Below are 24472 nucleotides of genomic sequence, written 5' to 3'. Positions count from 1 at the left end.
AACAAACATCTAGCTCCCACGACTCTGTACTAGGCCTGTGCCAAGGCAACAATCCCGTTGTTCCTCCCCGGTAGATTTGCATGCTAATGCTGCATAAGCCTCCTTCCCTCGCAGCTGCAAGCATCACCTCTGCACTGCTGCCAGTCCAGGGGAACCATATCACACTGACACCATGAACCTCGGTGGTCATGGAAGGCAGGCAATGCTGCTGGCACCCTACACAAAATGTTTTGCTGACCCAGATCTGCCACTCTATAGCCTAACAGCAAATCTGCCCAGAGACAGACCCCGTATGCAGTCTAAATTCCCCACACAGTGCTCTCTTTTGAACTCAGGATCCCACAGCTTCCAGCCACTGGGTTATTCTTCAGCGAAGCAGGTATGGGGACTAGAGTTCCTGCTCACTCACCACCTGGACTGACTGTCCATCTGCATCTCCAGCAAAGACAACGGTGGGTATTTTAAGGCTATGTGAAGAGTCTCCCAGATTTCTGGTCTCTGCTATCTGTCTCCCAATCCACTTGAGAAAGACTCACAACACAGCCTGTTTCACAGACGCCTTTTAGTTTGACTTAACGTGCACCTATTAATCAGTTGAGACAGTCTCCAGTCGAGGGGCCTCTGTAAAGGTTTAATAAACTACAAGTGGAGCTGCCTCCCCAAAGTGGACACTTGTCGCTGTGACTAACAAGTTTCCATTGACGTGAAACATAAAACTTTCTCCCCCCCGCCTGCTCCTCCTAGCCCCCATCACTTTTCTTTTGTTAAGCCTCCTGGCAGCACAAAGTGTCACCTTCCCAGCGTTTTTTAATATGAATGTGAAATTAGTGAGGTTTGCCCTTTCCCCTGGCGGACAGAATCCTCTGTTATTAAAAAGTAAAGCACTTTAATAATGAAAACTTTTTCTCTTTTTCCTGTGTTTTAACTGTTTAAAATTAATGAGAAGGGCATAACGGTTGTCAAAGCGATATTGAAAGCCGGGTAGCCAGGACCGAATAAGCACGAAAATCCCTCCAGAGTGTTAAATAAACAGTGCTTCAGCCCCCTCTGAATCCCTCTGTTGGTTATTGTATACATTCTGTAACAGCACTCAGAATAGATCTGAGCACCGGGGAGGCAGAAAGGTTTCAGAATTCCAATAAAGGCCTCAAATTAAAGACAGCCTGGTGCGAATTCCAGGAGAAAATTAAAGAGACCTCAAGCTTAAGTGACAGGTGACTTGCTTCTGTGTCACAACTGTCAGGGGATTTAGTGATAATATGGCAATATATTACAAAGGACTTTTCTTATTCCCCCCTTTAGGTTTCAAAATGAGGCATCTCTTCTTCCTGGTGCTGGGGGGAAAAAAAAAAAGTAAGACAAAAATGAGGGATAAAAAACTAGGTGCATAATTTCCAAAGTGTGAGGTCAGTCCAAGAGAAATAAATGAAAAAAAAACCCAAACAAATGGCAGGAAACATAATGTACTCAGAAAACAGCTTCTCCCCTCCTCCCATCTCCACCTTGTCTTTTATCCCCTTCAGCCCCTTGAGACAGATCTCATTTTAAAATTGCCCCCTAATGGGCATGAAAAAAAAAAAAAAAAAAAATCTGTGTTTGATTCCTGCCTTCCAGGGAGGTTCATCTAAAAAAAAAAAATATATATATGATAATAATAATAAAAAAATAAATCTAAATTTAAAACTGACACAGAGCCAAACTGTGAAAATAAAACCTGCACACCATGTGAGTGTCTGGACAGATCAAATAAAACAGTGCTACTGGAAGTGCACGGGAAGCCATCCTGTATGCTCTACTCACACAAGCAAGCTTTAATCCTGCTCGTATCCTGGTTCGGATGAACAGGACAATTAATTTGAGACCTTAGACATCTTTCCAAGACCCAAAAGATAAAAGCCTACCCCAGAGGCTTGCTTGATCTACTCTCCATCTAGATGAATTTGTTACATCTGTTAAGTAAGAAGCATTATTGCCATTATGGAGCAGTAGTGGGACAGGAGAACTTTTTCTACCTTGTGTTTGCTTAGAGTAAAGCCTATTCTGGCAGATCCCTAACCACCAGCATAACGACTGTGATCAATAACAGTATCTGTAAGCTAAAAGCAGAAATGGGCCTGGTTACAATGTTATTTAACCGATTCAAGACATCAGGGGGACTCCCCCAACCGCCAACTACACCAGGAAAAGACATTCAGAAGAAAGAAACTTGATTATAAAGACTGCAGCTTTTAGGTTTGAGAAGTTGGGATAAGTCCTGAAAGCCTCTGATTTCATTAAGAGAATATGTTAATGGGAGACGGGATTGAAACACAATAAAACTAGACTGAGCAGGAAAAGTTCTTTCTTAAAACATAATAAAAAAAAAAAAGGAAAAAAAAAAAAGCCAAAAACCCAGGCTGTAACATCTCCTGCTTCCATTATACTTCAAAACAAAATGAAGGATTTTGTTTTAATAACAACTTTTTACTAACCTCCACACACCTTCTCTAGAACTCACCAAGTCCCCCTGCCCCCCTCCATAAAAGTTGAAAGATCAAATTTATTCTCTTTGTAGGCAGGTGAACATTCACACACCCAGACACAGACACATATATATTTTATACACCTAAATATAAAATATACATTTTACAGGCACTTCAGCTTGCTCCCTGGCTGCACACAGAAGCCCAAAAAATACATGTTCCAATGTGGTACTTACAATGGACTTCAGCTGAGGCAATGAGAACTGAAGAGCATTATAATGAGGTTCCTGTGTGCACAACTATATAATATATACATGACTCAATGCACAGAGAGCTGATAAGCAAATCTTGAATGGTAACACCACAAACAGATCAGGTTCAGCGCCTCATAACAAGTCCTCAATCACTCTCTGTCCCGTGCAATGTCCCATTGCATTCCCAGCTTATTGTACCATCTTTACGGCAAGCTTATGGAATTTAATAGAGATTAACCCTCATGAAAACTTGGAAACATGCCCCTGCAGCTTCTGAGAAAGCAGTGCAGACCACTTATAGAGCCTCTGATGGCAATAAAATACAAAGCTAACAAACAGAATGAATCCTTGATCGCATTTAATATATTTTTCAAGTAACTCTGAAGAAGACTATTTGATATTGACAGAACTACTGTAATTTCATCCCTGTTAAATGATACTTCCCCCCCCCAAAGAGAAACTTTATTTCTCAGTCCCAGTCCTTTCAGATTCTGAGTCACATAAAAATAGGTTGTTCTGTATTTGTAAGTTCCTGCAGCAGATTCAGACCATCCTACAGCCAGAGCGGATATATTTCAGTTCCAGTGAAGTCAACAGCAAAATCCCATTCGCTTTGACGGCAGAGGGAAGAGAGGAATTCAATCCCACCTTTGACTGCAAGTGAAAGGAGCCAGCTCCTTCTGTACATGTACTCACGTACAGCACCTGGCACGGCAGGGCATGCCCAGGCAGCACGGCTGAGTAAAAACCAGAGTAATAGCTACTTTCAAATACAGTTTGTTTTTTTATTTTTTTGAAGGAAAGGGAGAAAGACAAAGGAGGAATATTTAGAATATTCTGTGCTTAAACGTGTAGAGTATTTTACAATTTGAAAGCATGGTAGAAATACCAATTTGATCAGCCCTGTAGCAAACAGGCTTGTTAGCTTTTTATCGCTGTTCCAAAGGCAAGGATACAAAGGCACTGAGATGTTTAGGCGAGAATTTTCAAAATGGATCAACCATTTTGAACCTCCACAAGTACTGGGCTCTGACATTCAACAGCATTCAGCAGGCATTTTCTCCTGCCGCTTTTCAAAAGCCAAATCATAATTTCCTAGAAAACACGTTCTCTTTTTTGCCCACTTTCCATGAAATAACACTTGTCCTCAAGCCCAGAACAGATAATGTTCTGTCCCATGTCAGCAACAAATTTAAAGTGCAACTTCTGCATAAATGTAATTGTTGAAAAACTCTCCAAAGGACACCCAAAGTTACCCATCTATAAGCACATTCGGGAGAAAAGGGAAGTATTTATATACAGAAGAACTATTTAAAATAATTTCTGCATTAACAAAGCACAACTGAACTTTTACATATTTGTTGAACGAGTTAAGAGGTCATAATGTTCCAGACATTTAAAATATAGGCATCACAGGCTGATTTCAGTGAAAAACCGTGTAGTGGTGGGAAAGAGCTTTAAATAGAGCTGTATCTCATGAGCCACAGATCTGGCTTTCTGTGAAATATAAGGTACGTAGGAAAAATGAACATCTTTCAAAAGCCTGTTTACCAAGAACACCACAGTTTGTAACAGTCATCCGCAGGAAACGAGAAGGCTCATACATGGTATAACAGAAAGAACGAGCAAGCAAAACAGCAACAAGAGAAAAAAAGAGCATGCTGCATCATGCTTGACGTATTCTTGACTTCCATTCAAAATGAGGGTTCTTGGAGGATTTAATTTGCCAGAATGCAGAAACGCGGAAGACATCAATTGCAAATGACTGAATTCTGTGAATTAGCAACTTGAAGGCAGACTCAAAGCCTGCCGAAGTCAAGGAAAAGATGCCTGTCAACCCAAGTAAATACAGATAATAAAAAAACCCCCCACGTAACACACCACCAAATACATTTTCCTTATTTCTTCAGAGAAGTTTTGTGTCATTTGTGATCTCCAACAGTATTTTTGCGCAGAAAAGCCAAGGAGAACAGAAACGTGGGGGAAAAAAACCCAAAGCTTTTGCAGCCAGAAACCTTTACTGTCTGTTACAAAAACATTTGCTGAAGAGTTAGAAGCGACTGCTTTTTGGGGACAACAGTTTAACGATTGGACAATTGTGATATAAGGCAGTTCTAGAATTATTTGCACTGCCTGACATCATGGATATACCAACCCTCGTATTGCAAAGACGGGAGCTAAGGGAGGAATACCTGTGATGTTTAACTGGTAAATGAAAATTGGAGCAATCCCAAATCAGCAGAATAACTCACCTTGCTTCCTGGTCTGTGCAACTTGAAGCGATCATCTTTCATCAGGCTGGATAATACCTTCTCCATCTTTATCTCTGAAACACTGAAGCAACAAAGACAAAAAATTACCATTTCTTCTACTTTTCAAATATAGCGTGTAACAAGCCACAGGCTGGTAACAGGTAGCAAAAAGACTGAGGTTTACACATGCAACGTAAGAATTTATCCCTGAAATACATGAGCTCTTACCCCAGACACTCACTCAGCAACCCTAAAAGTGTAACTACTGTAGAATCTTGACCCCAGCTGAACTGCTGCTTTCACTGGGACATTGACACAATTTTACCCACAACCTTGTTGCTGTTACAAGTCACCAACATACAGTCCAATTCAAACAGAGCATCAAAATAACTGAGGGTGGACTTTCAGTTCACTGAAAGTCTCCTTGGTTCTCAGAGTAACTGATTAAAGAAAAAATTTAGGCCTTTAATTATATTTCTGTTGTTTTATTAATTTTTCTTTCCTTGCATTGAGAAGCACCATGACAATTGGGAACCATTTGGTTACGTTTTCCACTAAAAGAAACTCAAAACAGAGTTGAAGCAGCTCATAACATTAATGCTTCTGGTAGATTTGCTTTATAACTATAAACAGTAAGATCTGTAACCTCCGCTTTGAACCCACAGGGTGTCAAACATTTTATTGTACATTAGACACCATGGGCAGGGAGCAGAAGGTGTCTGCATTCGATTGCTTGTGCAAGTGTGAGAAAGGGACTGACTGAGACGTACACATACAGGCTGGAAAGATGTACTCTGCTTACTTTGCTACTTCTCCTACATCTTGCCTCGCCCCCCAGTTTAACTTCCAGATTCTCCGGAATCACAGACATTGCTCAACCCTCATTCAAAGGAATAAAGTGCTTGGATGTTTACACACATTTTTTTCCACCCATGTTAGCGACCATGCTCCCAAAACTAAAGAGCTAAAACTAAAGCTGTGTAAAGACACAGCTTCTTCCTCTTGTAGTGACTCAAGCTCAGAGGGTAACAACAGGATCCCAAAGAACTTTTCCTACCAAGCCAACTCTCCTGCAGCTTCCTTCCCTCTGGTCACATCATTGCTCTTTCCCATGAGATCTTACGTGATCCCAACTTCTTGCTACGTTGCTTGGCTCAAAGCTCAGAGACACACTTCCTGACGGACACACTCAGCCTTCAATTCATTTATAGCTTCCAAAGCCACCTCTGACACCAAACACATGGTTTGATTTTCTTCCCCATTCTGAGGACTCACCTTCACTCTCATTTGAAGTGTAAAGCCAAAGCCCAGCCCATTAGGGACCCCACAGCTTTTTTTTTTAAATACAGGAGACTCAGTCAGCTGTCCTAGCCAGGCTTCACACTGTGCATTTATTTTCATTCTGTCGACTCACATTCCTCCTGTAGATTCAACCAGATGATTTATTCTCTAGTCCTGCTTGCAAGACACTGCTAGGTACTGTTATGGCCCAGATACTGGAAACACTTACGAACCTGCTTCATTTTAAAGTGAGCGGTCCTACTTAGAGGTGCATTTACAGGAGACTAGAAATTCGTCCTCCTCTTTAGCACTGTCTTGTGGGGCACACACACACCAGGTGACACAATACAGGAACAGCTGTGCAGCTCCAAGCCATTAATATTACAGCTGCATCCAAACTGGGTCCCACTTCCAAGGGAATTACTCAGATGATAAAAGCTGAAGTTTGTGGGCCCAAATTTTCAGCAACGGGCAAAGGTCATCTCTAGAAAAGAGACTCTTTTCCTTTTTATACCAGAATAAATCATAAATACTGCATGGAAGCCAAGGAGTTCATTTGGGGTTACATCAGTCTAAGGAAGAGAGAAATCTTGGGGGTCCAACAGTTCTCAGACTCCTGAATCTCAGATGGTCAGAAAGACGTATGTGGTTTCCGAAAGGAAGCATTGCTGTTATTCTTAAATTCGTAAAGTATAGAAAGAAATTTTAACAACAAGGATATCCCCTTTCTCTTCACTCAAAGATCTCTAAACACCTGGTTAGGAGGAATGGATGAATCTTTGCCATACTGTGTAACAGGACACCCTGATCCTTGCCTGTTCCCCAGTCCTTCCCAGTTAAAGCGACAAATACCTTCACTTTCGCGATCTGCCTTTTCAACCTCAGCCAGCTCACCACCACAACATAAGGAAAGGAAAAGAGATGGTCCAGAGAAATAGCCATCTGCCCTGGAAGGTACAGGCCAGTGTGGCTGTAAGATATCCTATATGGGAGACAAGCCCCATCGTTGTGCAGCTGGGACTTCTGACATAGCAGATTCCTCCACAGAGGATGCAGAGAGAGAAAGCCGGGGGAGCGATGGGGGAGAAAGGGAAATGGAGCATAAAAAGACAACTGAAGGTTTCTCTGTTTGTTTTTGAAAAGTATAACAGTAAATTAAAACATAAATGGCAACCACTTAAGCAAGTGAAAAGTACACCTCCCCTTCTCCCCCAAAGGTTGCTTTGACACCGCTATGAATGAAAACGTCAAACCTTTGACATTGATTTGTCTGAGATGTCACCCCCTCTCCGATCCTCCTCTCGCCTGGCGTGCTGCCAGCTCGCAGCCTAACAGATATGTGAACTTGGTTCACAGCGGGGAGCATCATGTGAAGGGAGCAGGGGAGGGGGGCAAGCACAACCGTAGAGAAGGGAGAGAAATGACTCGTGCCTTCACGGTGATGCGTTTTCCTTTATAAATTAGTTAGGCCGCTGTTAGGAGATAAAGAAATTATCTGATAGCTGTCGAGGCAGGCGCTGCTAGATTGCAGTTGAAGGAACTAAAAGAGACATAAGGGAAAAAAAAGGAAAAGTGAACCTCACTGACTTTCTTCTGCTTCTTGCCTCCTTCCTTTGAAGGAAAATCTGTTAGTTACGCTTAAAGATGAGACAGAACATTTTGGAGTCTAACCTTTAAGGAAAAAAAAAAAAAAAGAAAAAAGAAAGACAAAATGTACAGAAAACATGAGCGTGCATGCGTGTGCACACATGCATTTACAGCTAGGTAGAGGAACCACAACTTCAAGCCAAAAAAGACCGAAAAGAAAGTTGCAGACAGAGGCATGCAGCTTCCTTGAGCCCCAACGGGAATTACTGGTCTCAGCAGAGCCAAAGTGAGATCGTTTTGGCAAAGGCTAACGCTGCCTTTCCACAGTGGAAGCCAAGGAGAGGCTTCAGGTACCGGTGAAAATTAATTGCGAGCGATTTCCAATTTCAAAGGCAGTCATCCCTAATTCCGAAGTGAATTTTCATCCAGGAACAAAGCCACGTCTGCTCTCATTACTTCCGACTCTCAACATTTCTGGACTTACTCCCATGCATGCTGGGGTGGGTGGAGGGGCTTAAGAAAAACTCTGGGTCAGATCCTCATCCAATGTAAATCAACACGGCACTGCTCATTTACACCAGCTGAAGGCTGCGGGGACCTGTCTCATGCTTTGTCTTCTTAGAAATACATATTTTATGAAGTATTTACATTTCAATAAACCCAGCGGGAATTTCATTTAAAAAAGAAAAGACAAATTAAAAAAAAAATTCACAACACACACTCATCCCCGACAAAAAAACAAGAGATTTAAAAATTAAGCAAAGAATAAAAAAATGCAAACTCCAGTAACTTGTGCAGTCCAAGTCAAAAGCTATAAAGACTTAGGATAAAGAAACAAAAATTATCAGTGCTTAAGAGCATCGGTGACAGTCCAACACATGCTGTCTTTCGCCCTCGCACTGAATTAAATTGTCAGGATTATCACCATAATGCTCTGTTTATGAAGGGTAACGACAATTTGTGCTGATGGCACTTGCTGCCTTTAGCTTCAAGCTGCCTTCCTGCATCTTCTCTGTAATTCATCAGCTCTCTTTTCTATCCCGTTGCCCCTTCTCACACCATGCGCGACTATGTAGGAAGAGCAGAGGACACATGACTGCGAACAGGCCGAATCGCCCACCCATGCCAATTAGACACTCATTTTCTTCCATCTGAAGACGGGGGTCAAAGAAGGCAAATTACACTCCTTTTTTGGCAAGCGCCTTATCTGCAGGGCAGAACGTTTTATGAAGACCATAAAACAAACAAACAAGAAAAGACAATCCCCAGAGTTGTTTGGCTCTACTGATTTGAGACGTGGAGAAAAAAAATAAAATTCAAATAAGCCTCCCTCTGCTCGTTCAGCACAGTCTTCTACAGATTCCTGAAGAACAGTGGCTAGCTCAACAACAGGTCTCCTTAGCAGATATAATTACCAGCGTGAGTGACACTGCTCCTTAAACTTGTTAAAAAACAACAAAATCGGATAAAAGTATTAACATTTAAAATAAAAAAAAAAGGAGGGAAATTTCCCACTCCTTCCTCCAACGCTTCCAAAATATTATAAAATAGAAAAATAGAACTTTCCACTTGGAGTTAAAAATTCACAATTATGTGGGATTTCACCTTTAAATGTCAGTGCTGTTTGTTACATGAAAAAAAAACCCTGTCAGCTTAGCCCTCCATGTCTTGCTGGTGTCTGCTTAATAGATAGTTACCTGGGATGATGGATGGCTCTTTGTTAGACCACTAAATGGCTCACAGCCTAGAATAAGCCTGTATTTACTGCCAACATTTGTTTGTTTCAAGGATGCAAAACCAAATTCGACTCCAAGCAGCTGCACCCAACATAAACACAAGAAATAAAAGAGAACTAATTTGTGCATGAGTTTACAGGGCTCCATCAACACTAGTACAACACTAAAGGGACTCTACTCGGCTGATGTTCTGAAACGCCGAGAGACAGCAGTGCAGGGAGCAAGGGGAGTCACATATATCCAGCTCACTGCTGAGGAGGCTTGAGACCTGCTGACTAGCAATGCTGAGCAGCGAGTTGTGGTTTTTCTCCACAAAAGGACCATTGTGCAAGCAGAGCTGGACTAAAATCTCATCACGTGTCGGCCATCAGGTAGCTGACTGCACATTGCACTGGTCCTTACCCAGGCTGGCTTGCTCTCCTTACTGTCTACTCCCAAGTCCGAGCTAGAGCCGATGTAAGAGAAGCTTTCTCAGCTAGCTTGGAAGCACACCCCACTTTTGGTCTGCAGAGTCCACCCCCCTTATTGCCTTCCAGGACCATACTGGGCACTCACCACTCGCAAAAGCCTCTACTATTCCTGTCACAAGCCACTTACACAACACATCTTGGGCAATTACCTGCCAGATATGACCCACAGCTCCCTAGCTATTTCTCTGCCGGATCTCTCCTGAAGAGAAAGCGCAATCTCTGACAATATGGTGCTATGCAGGCAGATGGCCAGTTAACATTTGACAGGCTCATTTGACTCGTGATCTCCACATAGCCACGGTTTGAACCCAGGGCCAGAGAGATAACAACGGAGTGCAAAGGATCTCCGACTATCGTCTCCTCCTCTCTGCCTCTCACCACACACACTCACTCACGCACAATCTGTCAGGCTGATGATTTTCACACACTTTCCTTTTCTCCTTTTGCTAGTCTGGGGCCGGTCCTGGATCACAAGAATTAATAAATTCTTATTAAAACCTGCACGAGACACAGTCCCGCTGAAAGTGCCATGGAAGGTTAATTAGCAAGGATGAGCTGAAACTTTTGTTCGCGTTTCTGACTCACTTAATCTTGTGAGAAGCCAGCAAGCTGACATATTCTGCCTCCGAAGGCGCCAGGACAAGCAGGCTGTTCCCGTGACAGCCAATGCGAGCCGTCCTCCCGATCCGGTGGATGTATTCCGCAGGTGAAGCTGGAGCGTTATACTTCAAAAAGGGAACATGAGAAGGGAAAGGAGGAATTAACAGAACACAGCGTGTTAATTATAAACGAGACACTCAGCCCGCTCATCTGAAACAAAAGGGATCTTCGCAAAACCCACATGCTGTACCTCCCTCGGAATTGGCCTGTTTATGAGAGCCCATTGGGCTCATCCCTGTAACCATCACTCAGCCCCCTCAGCCACAGCAGTTTTTTGACATGCGAATGTGACACATTGGCCAACTTTCAGATAATAGGACAGTTTCCCCATCTCAGTGTCTTCTCTTTGCCTTTTACATTTTATTTCTATACAGGCACGTCAGGAACCTGTTTGCTTCCCTTAAAAAAATAAATAAATTAAAAAAAAATACCACGAAGACCTCAAACCAAACAACCCCCAGGACTGCCCATACAGAGTGGGAAGCTGCCTGCTCTGCATTTGGGAGAAAAGCCATAAAATAAAAGACGACCGATTCAAATTTGGAGTTGGGCTAAATTGCTTTAGCAATCTAATTTGATTAAAGCAAATCAGCTAGGTTAAAGCAAAACCAGCTAGGTTACTGGATAGAAGAAATCTAAGAGAGATGAGGGAGTCAGTGCTTTCAGCAGCATATGATACAGGTAGCAATTGTCTTCCCATGTACAACTATCAGGCACTATGAAAATGTTGCTTAAAGCCCCCCCTAATACAGCGGTGCCTCTCATTTACTTCACTGGGAATCAAAACTGCCCAGCCATTTGCAAGATCTGATAAAGGGTGACATATTTCCCTCCCTTTAACCTCCCCCTATTCTTCCCCCCCTCCTCTCTTTCCTGAAAAAATGAACATGCACAGAGATACTGCTCAGAAATGAGCCCTCAGCAGTTTAACTGGAAAAAACCCAACAACCAAAGCCCACTCTAGTGTTTATACCTGTGCCCTCTGGCAAAGTTTCTACTGGCTAGAGGTGTGAGTAAGATGCTGTGAGCAATCTAATTGCTCCCTGCAGGTCCTTGCTCTTGGACACAGCTCTCAGGACAGCTGAGATTTCGCCTTCTGGACACACAGAAGTCTCCCAGGGCTTTAGGTAATTTGCACTGCGTTCTAACACTGGCAACTATATCTTTGGTTAAATTATATTAATATACAGATCTGGGAATTAAAGACTTCACTTCCCCAGCCTTCTCCGACTAGCTAGCTGCTACAAAACCTTTCTTTTTTAAAAACACAAAATTAAAATCAACTTTGTTACCTGAAGGGATGAGGTAGAAATTAAAAAGCTTTGTTGAGGCTCTGTGCCCTGTTCTTTTTACCCAGGTGTCACTTGATACACGAGAATCTCTGGATCAGTTTTTCCTCAATTCAGCTAACCTTTTTTTAATTATAAATCTTTTATAAAAATGAAATCTGCTTCATGCTCTCAGCTTCCTCTTTGAAATGACAGGCTGCTATTTTTAAGGTTCAATCCATCTCCCTTAGTTTCTTTTTTATTTTTTTTTTTCTCAAAGACAGTATTTCTGTCAACAGCAATGCAGCAGTGTTGGGTTCTTGGTTGGGTTTTTTATTTTCAGGGAAAATCCGAACTATGCAGTTCTACTGAAAGCTGAATGCTTACAGCTACCCAGCCCCAGCCCCAACCCAGCAAAGCCTCACCTGAAACATTCAGGTCATTACACAGACACTATCGGGCTACTCAATGTTTAACATTAAGATTGCACTTAAACTCCTCATGGAACTGCCTCCCCAGCAAGCTCAAAAAAATAGAAACACAGAACCGCAAGAGAGATGGCCAGTACTTCACGAGACTTGGCTTCCTGTGGGAGGAAATGGAGGGTGTTTCCTCCCAGCCAGTGGAATATTATTACACAGCTGATAACACTGGAGTTATTGAAGAGGAAAATAGACCGTCAAACTAAAGATATGATAGCAATGCTGTATCCTAGCAAAACCTTGAGCCCCAGTCCTGCAGTCAGGAACACATGGGTCTCCCACACCTGTAGGCATCAGCACAAAGACCAGCAAACTGCAGAAAGAGGGTCCGAACTGGAAAGGGATTTCATCTGAGCAAGGCTGCACTTAATACATACGTACACACACACAGCCAACCTACCTGTACGATCCATGTAACTTGAGGCAGGTCTAGTCCACGTGCTGCAACATCCTTTAAAATTAATAAGGAAATTACTTTAGTAAAAATGCTTTGAATATATCAGCAAAGTAAGAACTCTTCTGGGATGGCAATTATGCCAGGAAACAACTGGCTATGCAAGTAGGAATTTTATGTGCCTAGTTTGGGGAGAGATGGACTGAAGGTCAGAAATAATGTCGAGGGTTTAAAACCCAAGGAATATTGCTAACACACTAATACAATAAAAAATGATCCACTACTATGGCCCAAAGCCTGCAGGATATACACACACCTATTTCAGGAGAGTGGTGTTGAATTACAGCAGTCTGCTACAGTCCCTTTACATTATATCTGAGAGAAACAACTCTCTTAATGGTAGTGATACCTTTGGTTCTTCAGTTTGTTTCATTGATGCAAACAGATCTGCTCGTAAGCACCTACTACCCAAACAGTGAGAGAGGCAGAATTAAATCTCCGGAAGGCAACACTATTCCTGAGCACACCTTTCTCCACAGCACTCCTAAGAACTAAAACCAGGCTGCTTATGATGAAAAGGGCAACGGCCTTAAAGCAAATGGTCAAGGATCCTAGGCCTTGAGTGGAATGTCCAAAGGTGCGCTGATCTCCAGCTACAAATAATTAGCTGTTTCCCAGGTGATGGTCTGAAGTTGAGGAGCAGATGACTTGCAGGTCACCTGGCCCTACAATAAAAGGCCAACAAACAATTTAGCAGAATCTGAAGGAAGCTGGAGTACAACTGGAGGAGAGGGGACTTCAGCTATCCCTTAGATTTGCACCAGTCTCGCTTTGATTTGGAGAAACAAAACTCAGCCCCGAAGAAAAGAGTCTGAAGCTGCTGTCAGGTGTGTTATTTGATGTGCCAGCTGGTGAGAAAACCTATCAACTTGCAGAAGGACTTGAATAAGACCCTTTAGTTATCCACAGCCAGTATAGCTCAAAAAACATACCTTTTCAAAGAGAAAAAGAGAGTTTAAATACTGTTCAAAAAGGGGAGAGAGTGCAAACACGTTTCAATCTCCCTTCTTGATCTTCTGTTCATTAGTAATGTCCTCACATACTCCTTGGATTTTACATTCACCACGCGCAATAGCAGAGCAGGTGTGCCGATTTAACTCTGTTAGGAAATGTTTTGGAACACATGTATCTTTTAGCTAGTTGCAAAATAGAATATATTAAGGACGTAAGCAGGAGCTTAATGTACTAAAAATGTGTCAGCCACCCACTGAAGTGTTTTCATGCAACTCCCACACACGTTAAAAGACTAGGAAGCTGATGTTTTGGCAGCAAAGGCCTTCCCATAAGCACTAGCCAGGTTGCTTTGTGGCTCCAACTGCAGTAAAAGAGGAGACACTTTCCACAGCGCCCACTCTGAAATAATATACACTTTCGCTCCAACATGCTCATTAAGAAACAACTTGTTCCCAGAGTCAGAATGAACAGATGTACAAAAAGCCATTTAAAGGAGGTTGGAGAAAATAAATCAAGAGAAGTCGGGGAACGTGTACAGCAGTTACCAGGATAACAAGATTATAAACTCTACAGCATGATCAGACAGGAGGGCTGACGTCTGATTCCGATCTGGCTGGCTCAGTTATATACTTCCACGGTGACAAGTCTTTGGTCTTTTCCTATATTGTGCTCTTTCTCAGACCCAGTAGTCGAGGAAAGGCTGTGTTTGATCAGAGGGCTCTGACCTTGGGACAGGGTCAGTTTACCCAAAATAAACAGCCAAGCCGTCCCTGTGGTCAGGAGCAGGAACCTCCAACGTGGGGAGGAGAAATAGATGGCAGGGGCAGGAGCCATCCCTCTCATCCATCAGGATTCTTTCCTTCCTCTTCTAAGATACCTTTTCTCAACACCTCTGGCTGGGAAACTACTGCCTCAGACAGTATTGTTTGCATGTGCGTTTGCCAAAGCAAGCAGGAAAGTTGAAAAGGTTAACCGAAAGCCTAATAAATAGCCAAGGACAACATTTTAGGAGGAGGCTCTCTCCCATCATCAGGCTTGCATTCACTATTGCTTTCACAATGCCACCAACTCCACTCAGCTGTTACTGACACATATCAGCAGCTATTCTCCTGGGGTTTAACTCGGCTTTCTTTCAGAAGTGTCTTGGGATTTACTGGTAATTGGAGTGTTTTGCAAACTCTCAAAGATTCCTCAGTATCAGTCCACCTGCGTCTCCTGTAGCTCCTTTTCCTCAAAGACCCTAGTAGACAGCAGCAAGGTAGAATTAGGACAAAAAGTTTGAGTTGATTTGCCTTCCTCTGCCAGCCTAGCCCATGAGCTTCTTGCTTCTCAGATCTTTAGAAAAATACTTGTGGGTCACCTTACCAGGAAACAGAATACAGCTCAAGCAACAATTATCCAGTTTTACTAGCACTACATTTATTCCACACATAGCAGCACTAATCTGCTGCCAGTGCTCTTTCAAGAAGCCCAATAGATTTCCAATGTACTACCCTCTCTTCTTTTCCACTGCCCCAATGGCATTCCCCTTTCCGTGCATGACCTCACACCGCCATTCCTTAGTAACAGGGAAATCAAGAATATGACACCTCAGCAGGTCACCGCTGATGCCCTTCAATGGGCAACGGAAGGGAGAATTAAGCGACCATCTCACAGCAGCACGAGAAATAATCTACATCAGTGCAATTTTAAAGAAAATCCAGATGCCAAGCAAACACGATAATCAGAAGCTTTAACCACATTCCTGCCCTGATCCCAACTGCAAGCCACAGACCAGTACAATATCAAGGTACCATCCACCTGAGGACCCCCAGAAATGCTGAAATTTCTGCTCCTAACAATTCATGTTACCAGCCTGTGCATGCGGTGGTGGGGTACAGAGGGGTGGGTGCAAGGGAATGGAGGGCACTAAGGCCACACCGAAATCGAGGTATATCACTGCAGAAGATCAGAACCAACACAGCCACAAAAGTTTTACGAGGGCCTTAGTTTGCTCAGTCCTTCTCGCACAATCTAATTAGGGCAAAGGAAATTGCTAAAGTTGCTTTTGAAAGACACTCAATGGTGAGGTCTTGAAGGCCCTAAGCTTGACAATTGGCTGCCTACATGAGGCCTAGAAGTACAGATGGAAGGCAGCTTGCTCAGGTGCCAGGCTGTCAGTTGGATTAAAATGACTCATTTATTTACCAAAGAACCTCACAAAGTGCTTTAGCTAACAGGCAGAGAGGGCCTAACGGCTCTCCAAGCTGGGGAAGAAGCTCTCGCGCCTTCCCGGCCTGCCAAAAGTCATTACTGCCGAGTGTGGAAAGCCATCAGCAGGGTAGAGACCCCCGTCGGCAGGGTGACAGATTGGGCTGCGTAATCAGAGGAGGAAGGAGAGAGCACAGAAGCTGTCAGAGGCGAAAGCTCTTGGCTGGGGCCGCCAGAAAACTGGCAAGATGAGTTAGCGTGACTGAGTAAACAGCAAACAATCTCCAAATGATCTTTCCTCTCTTCCCTGGAAGAGATGAACTTGTTTAAAGGCACATCCCAAAGGAAGCCGCAAAGAACTTCAGTGAAAGAGAGAGAAATAGATCTGGATGAGACCCTCTGAGATACACGGCCCTTCCTTATTTTCTTGTCTGCCAGCTTATATTGTCTGGCAGAAATATTTTATGGAATATATTAATATACATATGACATAGAGCAAATTAATAAAAGGAACAGCAGGTCCCATTGCTTACTAGAGCGGAAAGATGGGTGGAGAACATGGCATAAGGGACGAGCGAAGGACGGCAACATTATTTGTGTTGCTCTTTTGTGAGCCAGGTTTCAAAATTTTGTGGGCACAAAACGTGATTTCGCAGTGAAAAGAACAGAACCATCTTTCTGCAACACATTTTTGCCGATATGAAGAAAAGTGTCAGAAAAAGCAATGCCCTCGGAGGCAGGAGGTGGTCACAGTGCCTGGCTGCCCTTTGGACATCTGCGTTGGGGAGGCACCTGTAATGTGGGACTAGTGCAAAGTGTATCTCTATATTAAGGTGTCCATATGGTCCCCATTACTGTGGTAACAGGCCACCTCCTGGTTTCAATGCATTTGTCCTCCCAACATCTCTGTAAGATAGAACAGTGCTACTATCCCCATTTTACAGATGGGGAGCTGAAGCACAGAGAGATTTTGGACTCAGACACACAACTTACTGTGCTTAACGTGCTAACCATGTGCCAGCTGAGCCATAGTAACTGTAACCGTCAGGATCTGCATCCCCGCCTTGCAGTAAACGCAAGTAGCTTAGATTGAAACGAAGGAGGGTTACGATAAATGCATTACCTTACACTACCCTCTTCACGGCAATCTAGGTTAATGCACATTACCTCCCCTTTATGACAGGTCAGGAGCAAACGCACAGCTATTGCTGCTCACCTGACATGTGGCTACTTGCCTTGTCATCACAATTCCACATCCACTCGTACGGACTCTGTGGCACGGCAGGAAATCAAACCACATCTCCAGTGTCTCAAGAGGGGGACCCCATCCACCGGGATTTCTTTATCCAACTTATTCTTCTTCCTACCTTGTCAACAGCTGTACATTTCCTGGCAGATTTTCCCTGTACTAGGCTGCATTTCCCCTTCGAACGGTCTCACCCAGGAACTGATAGCCCAGTGATTGCAATGATTCTGTTTTCTCTTTGTCTAAAATTGAGCATTCACTGTCTTTCCAAACTCATTAAACTGAAATTTCAGTAACAAGACATGTCCCTGAAATTTCTCAGTTATAGACAGCACGTGCATGGAGGATAACAAAGTTTAGCTATTTATTATTTAGAATTTACCCAACACTTTTTATCTTCAAAACACTTAATCTACACCACTGAATGATTTAAGCTTTGCTATCCTCCTCAGTTGAGACACTTAAGTGTTACCTCCATATACAGGGAAACCAAGTTATAGTTACACTTATGCATTGCAAAGATGCATTTTGACCTTGATCAAATCATTGAAAGGTTGTACACACAAGCAGGACCAAGACTAGCAGGTAACAAGCACAATTTTACAGCTGACACAATATATAATCTGGCAATGCTAAATCAAACGCTCCTATACACATGGCAGTCCTAGTTTGAACTGCAGGCATAAAAATAAGATAAAATTCAGCCCTCACTCTCAAAAAAAAAATTGCAACTAGTTTCCTTTAAGAATAATGTGCTGCAAGAACAGGAGTCGTTTCAGAGCTGGAGAGGGTTTCTCAGCTCTAATTACTCCCGATCGTTGTAATTTACAAGTTTGCAGTGGGTAGAAATCGCCAAGATTCACACATTTTCAGATCAACAGCTGCCACTATTAGAGAGCAAATCGTGCAGCCTTCTGCACCACTGCAGCAGGCTAGCTGTGGCACCGACAGGTCAGAAACGAGAAGCGGAAGGTGCCACCACAACACAAGGGTGCCAGTAAACTTCAGCAGAGGACAAGGATTTCTCCCTCAGCACCCTTGAAGGAAGCTTGAAGGGCAAAGCATGGAGAGCAGCAGAGCATGTGCATTTCTAACGACACCATTCTCTGGTTGGGCTTCCCTTCCATCCCTGCAGGCTTTTGTTTTTAACTTTGGGGTAGTCATCAAGATGGGAAATATCACATTACATCCAATTTACCTGGCAGTTATGGGGCATACTACAAATTAGGATTGCGTTCTACTGACTGCATGTAGAGGGCAAGGTTCCAGCTTCAAATGAACAGATTTTTCCAGACATAAGACCATGCAAAATACTTCGAGGCCTCTTGTATAAGACATACACTTTTTCTGTATACGGTACCTTGCAGCAAAAGATCATGTAACAGTTTGCAAAGAGGGCACCAGTCCTTATTTAACAAGTGAGATGCAGAAAAAGGAGATGACTTTCCTCAAGGTCAGACAGCGAGCTGGAATTAGAGCTCAGTGCCAAATCCTCTGTTCTACCATCAGATATCAGACAGGCCCATTAGCGTGGAGCTGCAAAGGGACTCTAAGTTACTTACAGTGCAAAGCAAGATGCCGGTCTTGTATTTTAGGAACTCCTGGAAGACCTCGGTCCTTTCCTAGAGGATTGAAACAGAAAAATGAAAAGAGTGCTTATGCACATTACAATCAAACATAAAGCAAATTAGCTAATGTAACAATTTAACAACTATGCCTTGTTCACTGTATCATGTACAGCTTCAAAAGCAAAGGAATTGACTTCACAAGTTCCAGTCAGGCTCTTCCTGCAGATGGAAAAAAAAATCTGTGGCATACAGGTGTGGTCCCAGGTAGCATGGGACGCTGTGGCACAGCGTCTGGGGCAAGCCTGAATGCATTTGGTCAAATCAAAGCAGCCAACACCTCCACGGTTGGCACAGAAGCATGGCCTGTGTATGTCAAAAAGCAGTGACTGTTTTACATGGAGAGGGGATCCACAAAAGATTAGGCAGCAGCAACAGAAGCACTGGCATACCTTATGGGCAACACAGGCTTTTGTGAATGCAAGAAAAAGCTGGACATCTTAACTGCTGTCTGTCCAGTCACACAATGGGCAGGATAAGCCTATTTTGCTGACACAGTGATATAGTCACACCACAAGAGATCAGCCTCGCCATGTGCCCAATGGGGCATGCAGGCAGTCACTGGACTGACTGTGTAATTATTAAGTATTGGGGATGCTCGACTGCACAGTTGCTCACGTGAACTGTTGTGGGGTAAGTCTTCAAAGTAACAGGGCAGGAGATATGAGACCTTGGCCAGAAACCCCTGCCCAAGGGGGCAAGGAGGCAGGACTCCTGGGCCCTGCAGGCAGGTGCCACAGAGCTCCCAGGGCACCCTCCCGTGGCCTTCCCCCAAGAAAAGGCCTTGTACTGGCGAGGGCCACCAACGGGGCTGCTGACACTGGGATGGAGGTCGTTCCTTCCCACGAGTGTCAGAGGCAGGTTCTCCCCAGCCTTGTCCTCATCACTGGTCTGCGCCAGCAGAATTCCTGCAGCCCCCGCTTCTAACACGAGCTCAGGCTCCCAGGCAGGGCTGTCCACAGCCCCCAGATTCCAAATTACCCCGCCAGCAGTCTTTGAGCCATTGAGCCCCAGAACTGCACGAACCTGCCAGTACAGCTCCTCGCTTACTTTCAAGAGCCTCCTGCTTTGTCAGTCCCAAAACCTTCCTAAGTACACTCCAGTTAGTTTAACTAACTACTTTGGGGCGCCGTTTTTTTGCAATAAAAGCAACAGAAACTGATTCTCCAACCCACATTACATCACAATGATATTTGCTATCACACAAGACAATCTCTGAGTGCTAGTAACCGAAGGCCTCAGTAGCATTTGGTCTTTGCTTGCCAGTACCACCTATCCACCTACACACCCTCTCCTTAGCTGTGGGAAACAACTGCACACTCGCACTCCCTTGATCTGATTCCGTTTACTCTTTTACTTTTCAGAGCTCAGGCTGTCTCTGGCCTCAGACACACCTTACACCTTTCCTTCCTGTCCCTTTTGCTTCCTCCTTCCAAAATATCCTTGTTTCTATGTTTCGAGCCTTCTTCCTCAGAGTTCTAGCTAGGACTTAAGTGAATGTCCTGTTATGTTGATGATATAGAAGAAACCTTACATACTTGACTCCCAGCTAGAGGTACTATTCTAGGAAGGAAGGGAAACTTGGGCCTTGCCGACACACTGAACCCTCTGCTGACAAAAATTAAAGAAGAGAGCACGCTGTATCTTGTTGACAATGACAGCAGCCGTGCTCAGCAGTACCATATGGGATCCACAATTTAGCTCCATTAATGCTCTTAATTTGAAGACATCAAGCACTAATTACACACTGGGTACTAAAAAGGCAAAACCCTTCCCCTGGTGCCAGCTACTTAGTGGTGTTCTGTTGGCTTAACAGCTGGTCAGGGTAGAGTTGGGCCAGACCAGGCCTGCTCACTCGCTCAGGCAGGCAGGCTGAGGAAAGGCCAGACTGCAGGGACAGCAAAGCACATGTTTCTGGTCTCCACAGGATGGGAATGAGTGAGAAAAACAATGGCTCTTCACCTCTTGCTTCATCAGAAGAGCTCTATTCATTTACCATCTCTGCTGTGCAGCTCGGAGTAGAGCGGTAACTCTCTCCATCACAGACCAAGGGCTGAACTTTCAAGGGAGGTCCCTCAGCTATTGAGAGAAAAGCTGCAGTGGCAGTTCATCTGATGCTCTTCTCCTGGCCTCTCAGCCCTCTGCAGCAAGCTCCAATCTCATCACCCAGGCCTATCCTGGCCTCTCTGCCCTCTGCAGCAAGCTCCAATCTCATCACCCAGGCCTATCCGGCTAAAACCTACACCTGTTTTGGGGTAATCACTGTTACATTGCTATTATTCCATCCCAGGGAAAAGAGCAGTCTGTCTAGACACTGTTCTTCAAAACCAAAGCCAAACTGCTCCATCCTCGTCTAATGGGGGTAACTTATTGGGTAGTAATGTTTTGGGGCTTGGATGAGGTTTTCCTTTGGCATTAAAAGCCTGTCTTGACTGCATGAGAGAGAACCATGGATACATAAACGGTTTAAGTGCACCCACTGGGAATACAGAACGACTGCCTCAGCTTGCTGAAACAACACCTCTTGCCTCTTCAGCTGTGTTTTTCAGATATAGCTACCAAGGTACTTTCCAGAAGTGGGACAATATTCTTATTCTCATTAGCAGATGGAAGAGTGAGGCCCCTAGAGGTGAAATGACTCTCTGTCCTCTCTTCTGCCCTCCTCCCCAAAATAACCACATAATAAATCATAGGGAATAAGGAATACAACTGTGTATCCTGACATTTTGAGATTGCTTACTTCCTGTTCCATATTGCCATGCAGTCGTAGAAATTGTAAGTGTGCAGAGGAGACAGATGAATGCTCAGGTTGTTCCGACTCTAGCCCTCCTGAAAGGACCTTTAGGAGGAGCTCATAGTGGAATTCCACTTGTTCACAGCTGGAGAAAAAGATGATCATCTTGTGGTGTTTTTCAAACTGCAAGAAAAACAAGAAAATTGCACGTGACCATTTCCACAGGCCTCTCCAATTCTCTGATCATTATAAGATCTAAGTGGCTTCCACTTCTGGAGCTATGATTATCCGGGAAAGGATTAGGGAGTTTGACACCAAACACTGAGCCCACAAAAGAAGCACGAATACATGCTGCACAGGTATCTCACTGCCAGCATGAAAGACACAATAGCACCTCAGCTCTTTTGTGGCTCCCTGTACACTAGATGCACTTCAAATCCCTAGATGTAATCCATGCTATCCTTGACAGAGTAACAGATAAAAGGACTTGGAAAGTAGGGCAAAGGGCTACTTAGTAATATAAATGCAAACAGAGTCTCACCTTGCATTTCTCAAGGATAAAAGCTGCTAACGTGACCAGCCTCAGTTTGCTGGGGACCATCATGACATACTGCTTGAGCTTCTCTGGAACAGCAAAGTTTTCCTGCTCCATGCAGTTTGATGAACTACTGGCTTGTCTATCCGTTTGTGATGCTGGTTTGAGCACCTTCTGGATTTCATCTGCTATGGAAATGCTGATGGGATCATTCAAACTGATGTCGGCCAGCCTCGTTACTCCTAAACCACAGAAAATGAAAATTACATGAGGTCCAGTCTGGGGTGCTGCTGGGGTGGGTGATGATGTATTCACATAAAAAAACCAACTAACGCAATTCCAGTGAAAAGCAGTGAAGGGCAAGGAACTAACGAGCCATGCCTCAGACACTGACAGAACACCTCCACAAACTTTAGACTTTTCAGGGCTTAGCCAGGCTTAGTTGCTGTGGACTCCACCAAAAGCATCACAAGACACTACTTCAGCCGACTGTGCTATTTACATTACATAAATGTCTTGACCAGATAGACAGCATTTGGCAGTCCTGTTTTCTAGCTGTGTGGTAGAAAAAAACCCCAACAGATCTTCACTCTATCAAGAGTGCACGAGTCATGAGGCCTGGCTCAATTCCTGCCTCCGCAACTGACTTCTTGGATGATACTGAGTAAATCACACAACAGCTGTCCTGTCATTAGCTTTTTGCCTTAATTCTATATTTGTAAAGCAAACAAACAAACCAATGCTTCCGAGGTTCACAGTGACTTTGCTCTGGAATTTGAGACGTATGTAAGGACCACCTAAGTATATACACCGACAGAAATTCCAGTAACGAAGGACAAGTGACATAAGCCCAAAGAAACCAATCAGCATTATTCCACTTCTGCAAAGGGCTTCAGATTGGGCTGTAACAGAGTCAGACTCAGCCAACTATTTTGCAGTTGCCTGTGCATTATTCAGCTAAAAGAGACACCATCTGTCTACAACCCTACCTTCCGTGAGGGTGGCTGAGAGCAGGACATTCTGACGTGTCTCTCTCTCGGCATTTAAAGCATTGAGTATCACAGCTACCTCCTTCTCAAAGCCCAGGTCCAGGATCCTACAAAAACAGCAGAGGCGATGAATGATGCTGTTAAGGAAGGAATGAGCAGAAAGTCTTAATGCTACATGAGCCAGTTAGGAATAGGGGAAGTGCTAGAGCTGATCAGATCTTTGGCCCATCTAGCTTCATGTTCCATCTTCAACTTTTGCCAGGGTCAGACATGTCAGAAGACACTGAGAGAATCTCTGCAATGAATAGTTGTACAATAATCTGTCCAAAGAGGACATTTCTTCCTAATCCCAGACATCTAGTGCTTGGCTGAGGCCACTGAATGGCTTAATGGCTTAAACCATGAATGGTTTAAGATCGTGTGCACACTCTCTCTTTTTTATTTTTGTAAAAATATTTAGTGAATTATGATGCAGAGGGTATCATCACTATTTTCCATATCTAAACACTTGGAAGCTTACCTGTCTGCTTCATCAATAATCAGCCACTGAGTGCGACGGAAATGAATACATTCTGTGGACTTGATGTGATCAACCAGGCGACCAGGAGTTGAAATGAGGATATTTATCCCTTTACGTAATCTGTTTAGATTAAAAAAAAAAACACCAAACCCCCCCCCCCCAAAAAAAACCCACAAAAAAGAAAAAGAATCAAGAAAAAAGAAAAGAAAACATACAGGTTAGCAGTAACTCTGGAATAGGAACCCAGAGTGAGGAACTGGAACCTACAAAGGAAAAAATCATGGCCATAGTAAAATTAGCAGGGACAGTACTTTCTCACTGATTAAAACTGAAATTTCTTGCACAGCTAAACTTTATCCTTGATCATCATTGATACTCAGAGGCATATTCAGTGATAAGGACAGGGTAGAAAGAAATATTAATAATATTAAAAAAATCTAACACACCCAAGCTAGGTTTTCTTTTCTAATTGAGTTCTTTTTTTTTTTTTACTGTCAAGAGTAAACTTCTTTTTGTGTATACTTATATAGAGAGAAATGAAAATTCCATTTTGGATTACCAGCTTACAATTCAATTCTTGAAAAGGGAAAAGAAAGAGATTTTTAACACCAGGAAATCTCCTTTCCAGAAAGCAATTTCCCCCATAACAAATACTGTAGACAGCACTCGGTGGTAAGCAAATACAGGTGTTTGTCAGAAAAGAAAAAAAAAATACTGACACAAGAGATCATCTTCTCAGAAGGCTCATCAGCATTTTAGAAACAGATCCAACT

General features: G+C 43.5%; 1 protein-coding gene across 1 annotated transcript in view; it reads right to left on the bottom strand.

The window, feature by feature from the left end:
* The window catches only part of DDX31 (DEAD (Asp-Glu-Ala-Asp) box polypeptide 31), a 49930-nt gene that overhangs the window by 17667 nt on the left and 7791 nt on the right, over window positions 1-24472 (bottom strand). The window contains exons 10-17 of the mRNA XM_009322173.1: window positions 23700-23819; window positions 23180-23286; window positions 22197-22432; window positions 21662-21838; window positions 18859-18918; window positions 12853-12903; window positions 10628-10767; window positions 4969-5050 (exon numbers count right to left, since the gene is read on the bottom strand). Coding sequence (XP_009320448.1) covers window positions 4969-5050; window positions 10628-10767; window positions 12853-12903; window positions 18859-18918; window positions 21662-21838; window positions 22197-22432; window positions 23180-23286; window positions 23700-23819 — 973 coding nt within the window. The remainder of the gene's footprint in view (window positions 1-4968; window positions 5051-10627; window positions 10768-12852; window positions 12904-18858; window positions 18919-21661; window positions 21839-22196; window positions 22433-23179; window positions 23287-23699; window positions 23820-24472) is intronic.

The sequence above is a fragment of the Pygoscelis adeliae genome, unplaced genomic scaffold (genome assembly GCF_000699105.1).
Source record: "Pygoscelis adeliae isolate BGI_AS28 unplaced genomic scaffold, ASM69910v1 Scaffold114, whole genome shotgun sequence".
Lineage (NCBI taxonomy): Eukaryota > Metazoa > Chordata > Aves > Sphenisciformes > Spheniscidae > Pygoscelis > Pygoscelis adeliae.
The sequence above is the reverse complement of the archived record's forward strand: the minus strand, read 5'-3'. Positions and strand labels throughout refer to the sequence as shown.